Source organism: Spinacia oleracea, chromosome 4 (assembly GCF_020520425.1).
Source record: "Spinacia oleracea cultivar Varoflay chromosome 4, BTI_SOV_V1, whole genome shotgun sequence".
In the NCBI taxonomy this organism is placed as follows: domain Eukaryota; kingdom Viridiplantae; phylum Streptophyta; class Magnoliopsida; order Caryophyllales; family Amaranthaceae; genus Spinacia; species Spinacia oleracea.
This window is the reverse complement of record NC_079490.1, coordinates 147,000,044-147,009,560: the sequence shown is the minus strand read 5'-3', so window position 1 is coordinate 147,009,560 and position 9,517 is coordinate 147,000,044. Positions and strand designations below refer to the sequence as shown.

Sequence of the window (9,517 nt, the reverse complement as noted above, 5' to 3'; positions counted from 1 at the left end):
GGGAAAAAATCACACCAGGAATTGACACGTGTCATTCCTGGTGTCTCTTTTAGTATATAGTAATAGATTTAGCTGCTATTATATTTACTCCCTCCGAACTAAAATTAATAGTCTTGTATTTCAAATTAGACGTCCTATATTATTGTAATACCCCGAAGTTTTTAAATTTGATTAATCATGCTTAATTATTTTTATTTAGCTTAAAATCGTTTTAAATATTAATTTCAAACTTTATTTTAATTAACGAAGTTTTATTTCGCTTAAATTTTTAATATTATTACACGATTTATTAATTTTCAGATTCTATGATTAAATTTCAAATTTTTCGAGATTAAGCTACTTTTTAAAAATCTAAATTATTCCGTGATTTCTTTCGGATTTTTAATAATTTCGGAACGTTCTCATTCGAAAACTAAATTTATTTTTCGTTAACGATATTTTTATAAATAATTATTTTAAAACTTGGTTTTAATTAAACTTTTCTATTCCAATTAGTTTCCTAAAAATAGAGATCAATTTTCTGAATTCTTGCCTAAGTAAGTGAAATTACTAAAATGCCCTTACAAAGCCAAAATGCCAATTTTCTTCTTCTCTTTACTCTCCACGTACACAGCAAGAATGAAGTGAACTCTTCATTCCTCTCCTTCCCTCAATTCAGTCTTGATTCATGCCTTGATCTCCAAGCCATTTTCCTTCTCATTCACTCTACTTGACTCTACAAATCAGATACAATTTCAACTAAATTCCAACCAAAAAAAAAAAATCAAATTTCAATTTCATTTTCTCAGTTTCTTTGATTCGAACCATCTCCCACCACCATCAGTCACCACCAACAACCACTGCCACCATTAACCGCCCCACCTCCCAGCTTCGTTGGCCGACCACCACCGCCCTACCACCATTACTCATCCCACCTACCTTCGTCGCCGGCAAGAACCCGACCCAAATCCACCACTCAAACTCCCCTGCTTCCTGGTTTTCGCACCCCTCCCCTGTCTTTTCTGTCCTTCGCGTCCATCCGCCGGCAAGGCGGTGCCGTCGCGCTCCACCACTCCCTTTGCCGCTCTCTCTCTCCCTCCTCCTCAATCGACCACCGTACACCCTTCGTCGCTCTCCCTCCTCAATCGACTCCCCTGCCATCTCTCCTCCGCGCTCAGCCACCGCGCCTCCGTTCTGGCGTGCCGCCTCCTCCGCGCACAGACCCGCCGTCCCTTATTCCTTTCCTCCTTCCTCTGTCGTGTATGTTGCTCTGCCCTCCCCTGCTTTTTCTCTGCTTCGATTTTTCCAGAAAGCCAGGAACCACGTTCCAATTTAGGAACGTTGGTTTTAATTCCCACAAATCAAGCCCAATCCCTTCACTTGGGCCCAATAACTCAATGAGAGTATTTTGTCCAATCTACGTACTAATGCTACGTTTTATGAAATAAATTGTCACTTGCTCAAATATTGTGATAATACAGATTTTTAAATGATGTTTTAAATATATATATTTTGGCTGAAAATTGGATTTAAATAATAATTTCGTTAATTTTTCGTGTAAATCTATTTATGAAATATATATATATATATTGATTGAAATGCCGTTTAATAATATTTTCAATAATTTATAAAAATTATATTTTTATTTAATTCATTATTTTAAAATTCAATATCTATAAATTCATTATTTATAAAATGTCGATTTTAAAGTATTTATCGTTTTAAGAACTAATTCGACAATTTGATATTTTGAAAGAATTCGGGCTCGGAGCTCAGGAAGAACGAACCAACGAAAAGGCTTAGCAAATCGCGGAATTGAGGTAACGGTTATTGCTAGTACCCGCATTCCCTTCGAAATGTATTTATGAATGATGTTATGAATGATTATGTTTTATAATGATGTTTTATGAATTGCAGGATTACAAGTATGATTTGATTGAATTGTTTTACGATAATGCAGCTTTATGCAAAGTATTGATTTAATGGATTATTATTCCGGAAAGAAACGATTTTATGAAATAACGAGATTTAATGGTTTATTGAACCACCCTGAATGATTGAGATTTTCCTGATTAATGTTCAACTAAAGAAATGTAAACATGATAAATGAAAGTTTAAGAACTGGTCAAGTTCCCCTGATATGGAGCCCAGGCTCCCCTTGATAAGAAGCACTGGGTTCCCCTGATATGGAACCAAGCTTCCCCCTGATATGGAACCAAGGTTCCCCCTGATAAGAAGCACTGGCTTCCCCTGATATGGAACCAAGGTTCCCCCTGAAATGAAGCACTGGCTTCCCCTGTTATGGAGCATTGACTCCCCCTGTTATGAAGCACTGGCTTCCCCTGTTCGTAGGAGACGTCCTACCATGTTTTCCTGTAAAGTCATGATGACCAGAATAATACTGTTAAAAGGAAAAAGATTAATGAAATGACGTTCCTGAAATTAATGTTCCTGAAATGATGTTTTTGAAATGATGCTTCTGAAATATTGATTTATTAAATGTTTTACTATATTCTATTCTCCCTGTTTATTAAATAAAATGAATTGAAATGATGTTACGATGCTAGGGTAACTCGTTACTGAGTCTTCGGCTCACCGTTTTGTTTTCCGTTTTAGGTACTGCTGGGGACCACGGAAACGAGTAGTGGCGAGGATTTCACTATTACCAAGTTCACCTAAGTTAATGTTAAGTTGTAACAAGTTTAAGTAAAGATTCTTGATTAAGTTACGTACTTTTATTAAAGAATTGAGAAGGATGATTATGTTAATTTTGGAGTTTAATAGCTTATGATTGATAGTTGCCTTGTAATTCCCAAGAGGGAGTTACGGCAGGTAATGTCCCGATCGAATTAGGTTAATTCCGCTGCTAATTATGATTAAATAATTGAATTAGAGGTCGGGGTGTTACAATTATAGTCTTATTTCCTTATTCGAATGTAAAGTACTTTTCATATTACCCTCATTTGGGGAATTTTTTTTTGAAAAAACTTCTCATATTCCCTTCTCCATGCACTTTTATTCCTTTTTACATGTACTATATTCTACGAATACTTTCTAATCATCAATGTACTATTACCCCGGTTTCAAAATGATATTTACACTTCCAGTTTTAGTCTGTTTCATAATGTTCTTTACACGTTTTATTCTATTTTTTGACATAAAAATTTACTATTTTACCCTTCTTACTCCATAATATTTACAATTTTCCACTCACTCTCTCTTATTTTTTTATTTTTTTTATAAATAGTTGGCCATCCTTCAACTTGTTGGGGGAATAGTATAGTAAATAGTTGCATGATATTTCTGGTTTTTTCATCAATTCGAAATTGTAGCTTCGGCCCATACAAGTCTGTCCTGGCAAGTAGCACGGATGCCACGGACTAACAACAAAGAAAACAGCTATGTACAATTATGTTATGTTATTTTAAAGATAATTAATTAAATAATAAGATGCAACCAAACACGGTCGTTAATTAAGCATCAATTAAAATCAAAAGCTAGCTTCTATTTTGTAATTGTACATTGTTCCATTTGCACCAAAACTCAAGCAGAAAACATGCAACAACAAAGTTTCTCAAACTCAATTGCATGTCTGCCTATGGGAACTTTCTCTACCTCCAACTTTCTAATTCCACAAGTCAAAGGTCCTTATATGTAACGCTTCTTCTATACTTCTTGAAGACCTGAAAAGTCAAATGGAGCAAACTTTAAACTAGCGGGGGAATATTGCTAAGAGAAATTTTAACTTAACTTGTTATCTCAAAATATGGTGTATGTAGTTGACTTTTCCGTGTAACATTTAATGTGTATCTTAATAATGATATATATTAACTACAATTGCACAATACTCCCTCTGTTCCTAAATGTGAGTAAAATGAGATATTACTTTGTCCTGTAACTATAATCAGTTAATCATTAATTTAAAACATTGGGTTTCATTATTTCGTGTAGTAATAGTTAAAATTTCGATCCTCCTAAATTTCTCTAGGAAATATTCTAGCTAGTCCGTATCTAACTTTCACTTTTCCTAGCTAAGAATGTCTTTTTAGTTTCCCCATAATTCCACATTAGTGACCAGTATTTACCTGCAATAATTTAAGTCATTGAAGCGGAAGTTACATTAATATTTTAAAATCGATACTTATTTAGGAACATAATAAGTAAGTTAGGTAAAACAACAATTATTTAGGAATAGAGAGAGTAACTTTTATTCAGTAGACATACAATTTGTATGTGATTGACTGAAAAACAGTGTAATGCAAGAAACAAATGGCAATAATATATGGAATAGTGTATATAGTCCATACAAATATTTAATCATACATCACACACAATGTTGTTTGTTGCTTATCTAATACGCAGGAAGCGGTGACCAATTTGCAAAAATGGTCTAAGAAGTTCTCAAATAAATCAATACGACATACACACTTTCCATAATTGCAATCTCCATGTGATATGTACCTCAATTCCTTGGATCTGTTAATATTCCAAACTACATCAACTTATTATGGAGTACAAACTTCTCAAATACATTTGGCATTTACTCACATACGTAGTATAACATAACATTATATAAAAGAATAATGATATATGCATCCCTTAGTGATATTGATACAATAATATTTAATAAATTTTTTATAATGAAATTAATTTACATATGCATGACAAAATCAATTTTGATCAGTATAATTAATTTTTAATATAAGTTTTATTTTTCATTTTTAACCTCTTACGTAGTAGTTATATGTATTCTTAGGGATGCATTTATCATTTTCTATAAAATTATATTTCTAATTTCAAGTTGCTGATTGTGAGCTAAATCTTCCCCAATTTGCATATTATTAATTAATATTACCCTATTTTTATGCTTAGTGTTTCTTAACAAATTAATTTGACTTTCTTTTCTTCACTATATATACACACAAATTTCAAAAACAAAACATATGCAAAAATAACCAAGTCTCTCTACTACACTTAGCTTAACTCAATCACTTGTATTCATCTCATTATTCTAATTTAAGAAATGGCAATCCAAATTGGTGAAATATTCCATACTAAGCAAGTAAGGCAGTTGATGTTTTCTATAAGACAACGTTTTTGGAAACAAAAATCAGCTAGTATAATGCGAGTTCCTCGAGGGCATTTCGCAATGTATGTAGGGGTTAGTGAGGAAGAGAAGAAGCGTTTCATTGTTCCGGTATCTTACTTGAAGAACCCTATCTTTCAACAACTCTTGAAATTTGCTGCCGAAGAGTTTGGTTATGATCATGGAATGGATGGTTTGATTGTTCCTTGCTCCCATAGTTTCTTCCTCGACCTCGTTTTTCAGTTGAATAATGCATGATCATTGATCAAGCTAACTTATGGTAAATTAAACTAAGAACATACATTCTTTCACCAATTATTTTTAGTAATATTTAGTATATGTCGGTAATTATTACTTTATTGTAAAGATTATGATGGAAATTAAATCATTTGATTCAATTTTTTTTTTTATTTCTGTTGTTCTGTGTGCATGGCCATAATGGTAAATTTATTTTCTTATAGGGTACTACATACACCAGAAGAAATCTATACTAATATATTAAAAGGCGTTTGTGAAAACGTATATGTGTCACGTAGACTCCCTCTGTATTACGTCATGTCACCACTAATAAGCATCATGATATGTTATTGACAACCAAAAAAACATGTAGCAAGGATCGAACATCACACTTCGTGGATTAAAAGTTTCGCTACCTACCATCTCAACTAGCTACAATGTTTGTCATATTTTCAATATAAATGTAAAATACAAACTTTTAAAATTGGACACATTTTTAAAAAACGTAAACCCGACTAAAAGTAAAACCCGGAGCAACACCCGGGCCACACACTAGTTGAGAGATTAAATAGCGTATACATATGTGCAATTAACAACATAACACGGTCAGTATCTATTTATTTTAACGTAGAACTACTCCGTACTAATTCATCAAACATTGCCAAAATCGGCAAAATACTACTCCGTAAGTCCGTAACCAAGCACATACTTGATAGTTGATACTTATATTATTAATGGCAATATCAAAACTGATTAACTGTATCCGTGCAAAAATAGAATATGTTGTTTACATTTCACCTCACTAATTCAATAAACGATGGAGTAGTTTAATCCACAAGTATAGTTCTAAGCAGTTGACTTTACAAAAATGGCAATATTCAAGTTTTAATCATATGAAGGAAGGAAAGTTAGTCAAATCCTGCATAATTTAAAGGATGATTAACACTTTATGCATATGGGATCACGTTATTATTCATGCATCAAATTATACTTATCCATTATATATCACCATGATATACATTGTAATTAAAGTTGCATAATGGGATTAATGGGCCCATGTGGATCCGACTCTGATTATTATACATATTGTAGTTTGCACTTTAAATGGACAGTTTCATTGAGTAGTACTCCGTATAAGCTAAGAAAAATACAATTAGGAGAGGACAACGTTGAAGGTGCAAGATGTTGAAGTGTCATTGTTGTCGCAGATGATAATACCAGCTGCTGTTGGGGAGTTGTTTTTGCACAAACCGTCGAAGTTGAGTTTATGGACTTTCACATACAGAGGATTCACATCACATGACACCATAAAATATCTGTAATTGAGTCAAGTAATTAGAGAGGACAAGATAATGGGAGTAGGGAAATCGAAATCAAAATCAATCTCTACAAATTAAGATGCAGGAAAGGTGCATCTGCTAACAAATAAAGCTATACTGAAGTTATTAGTCGTATCGTCACAATCTCACCATATTTTGCCTAACTTGCAGTAGAAAAAGCAAGTACCCCCACCAAATCCAGAGAAATGGGACTATACATTAACAATATATTCAGAATAACATGACCAAAATATATAATAACAATCATGGATGGGCATATGCCATTGTTCTATTAAATTAAGCAGTGGATATAATTTACGAATGATTTTTCCATTCATTTACATGTTGTGAGGAAAGATTCTATCAACAGAAGAAGGATAAATAATGCAAAGACGCGTAGGAGTACATTACACAATCATCAACCATTTAGCCAAGTCAACCATTATTACATGAAAAAAGAAGTGGGAAACAGAAATACTCACCAACATTTAGAAATTCTTTTGTTGAGAAATTCAAAATAAACGGATAAACCATCCTTCCCCCTCCCTTGGTGATGCTTATGAGGTTCGAACTTGGGAAATGCTTACCAATGATGGCATAATCAGGCTACCCCCCTCATAGTTCAGAGTTTATTTAAATAGAATATTTATAAACAAAATTAATCATTTTGAAACTTCAATAATAGAGAGTTATTATTCATAGCTATTAGTAATTCAGGACTATGCATAAAAGCCACTATACCTTTCAAAGTGGTAAATGGTCGAAAATTCATAACAAAACCACACAATGTTTTATATTACTTAATGTTAGTATATCTACTTTAAAGTTTAAACTACTTATTCATTAGGGCTACGTTCAACGGTTTTCCAAAGAAAATTACCGGAGTCATAACAAAAGATTCCTCCAAGTTTTCAAAACACATGGATAGACATTCATAAGATTTTCCAAAACATAAAATGACATCATAAGAGTTTCAATGCATCAAAGTCGGCCGTTTCAAATTCTACATCATCACCAATCAATATTGAAATATTTCCACAACATATCATGTAGACTTGCCAAATATCTAAGTAGACATATAACCCAAGTAAATGCAACTTGTTATGTTAATGTCCTGGTGAGCATAATATAGCTCTTTTTAGGCTTATTCAGTCTGTTTCAAGAAGGACATGCAGGGGGCAACAAACAACACATTAAAATGAAAGAGATGTGTTGAGTTAACAAGTAGTTACTTGAAATGCTTAAAATGGGGTCATTCTTGTCAATATTTGGGAAAATATTTTGAATTAGCATAAAAAAAATCAGTATCCAATGTCACATATATGGGTCGTATATGCAAACTGTACCTTCACATGGGTTTGTTAGGCTGTTATGAATATTCTTTTTTCATTTTTCCAAAGCTTTTTAATTTATTTTTTGGTAAGGGCACATGTGGGGTCTACTAAAGTAATAAGGCTACTTCAAGCTAAATTAACACATCCATGTGAGTCCTGATAATGTAGGTCATAATAATATACTCAACTCAAATTATCAATAATATTCCAAACATGTAAATTATTATCTCTAGATTTCAGTTGCATCTTACTATAAATACCATTCCTCACCAACTGAACCTTCCAAAACAAATCAAACCTTCTTTCAAGTAATCCTAAAATCTTTTTTAGAGGTCTTTTATATTACGGAGTACTCAAGAAGTAGCATATTATTCCCTCTATCGAAAACTTGAAAACATAATAAATAACATCATGGTTTTCAGATTGCCTTCAATGATCTCGTCATCTTCCAAACAATTTTTAAAATTGCACAGCAAAAACCAAAAAGGCGTACCAAAGGGCCATGTCGCGGTGTATGTGGGAGTTAACGAGGAAAAGAAGCGGTATGTGGTGCCCTTGACATGCTTGAGTCGTCCAGAATTTCAGAACCTTCTAAGTCGAGCTGAAGAAGAATTTGGCTTCAACCATCCCATGGGCGGTCTCACCATTCCCTGTAATGAAGAAACATTTATTCATGTTCTCAACTGTCAATAGGTTTTATTGATGGAGTTTAAAATCTCCTCAATTTTGACTTCTACATATTTCATTATATCATGAGAACCACATTACACCTGTATATAGATACAAACAGCTTCAATCTCACCTTGGTTGAGTGGGCTGATTTTTCTGTAGTTGTAGAATAAATAGATCAATGCAAAATATTATTCTTCAACTCTTTTTTCTCTCTCTATGTGGCTATGTCTTTTCCTCGGCTACTTGTATTCTCCATTTTACTTCAAGCACCCGTGTTGTATACCTGAAACTCCAACATGGAATGGACATATTCCACTTCAACTTAGACCAAAAACAAGAAAATGCATTTCATAAAACAGCCGAATGTGACACTCAGACACATACAGACTACCAGAATCCCTCCCCCGGTTTGAGTAACATAGGTTCTCTCTGAGTATACACTCAGTTAAAAAAAAAAAAAAAAAAAAAAAAAAAAAAAAACATCTACAGAAATTCATTACCAGGTAGTCTGCTTTTCTATACTGTAAATATCAGTTCCATAACAGGCAAAAGTTCCTGTAAATTCATTACCAGGCAAGAACAATGACAACTGTAAATATCAGTTCCATAACAGGCAAAAGTTCTATTTCAGGATAACTGCATTATACACAATCAAAATGGGAAGAAACATAGCCTAAAAGCTGAAACCTGTCAGTAATCATTACATAAACTTGTGCATTACATAAACTTTCAACTCCAGAGCAGCGTCTTCCAGTTTCCAATGGATCTCTCAGAATGAATAATTGGAAAATCATGACTAATCTACAAAATCAACTCTCATGATTCAGAAAAAACTTAGGATGTCTCCAACTGTTGATGGGGAGACGTGTTTCGTAATCTACAAGCTGATG

The 9,517-nt window shown here is 33.4% G+C and overlaps 1 protein-coding gene and 1 long non-coding RNA gene across 2 annotated transcripts; both read left to right on the top strand.

The window, feature by feature from the left end:
- Positions 1-665: 665 nt before the first annotated feature.
- Positions 666-3,055, top strand: LOC130459455 (uncharacterized). The gene is made up of 3 exons (XR_008918850.1): positions 666-1,239; positions 1,736-1,799; positions 2,596-3,055. It is a non-coding gene; the product is annotated as an uncharacterized lncRNA (long non-coding RNA).
- Positions 3,056-8,159: 5,104 nt separating this feature from the next.
- LOC110787727 (auxin-responsive protein SAUR21-like) lies at positions 8,160-8,826 on the top strand. The gene has a single exon (XM_021992373.2). The coding sequence runs from the start codon at positions 8,367-8,369 to the stop codon at positions 8,646-8,648; it is 282 nt and encodes a 93-aa protein (XP_021848065.1). The 5' UTR covers positions 8,160-8,366; the 3' UTR covers positions 8,649-8,826.
- The last annotated feature ends 691 nt before the right edge of the window (positions 8,827-9,517 follow it).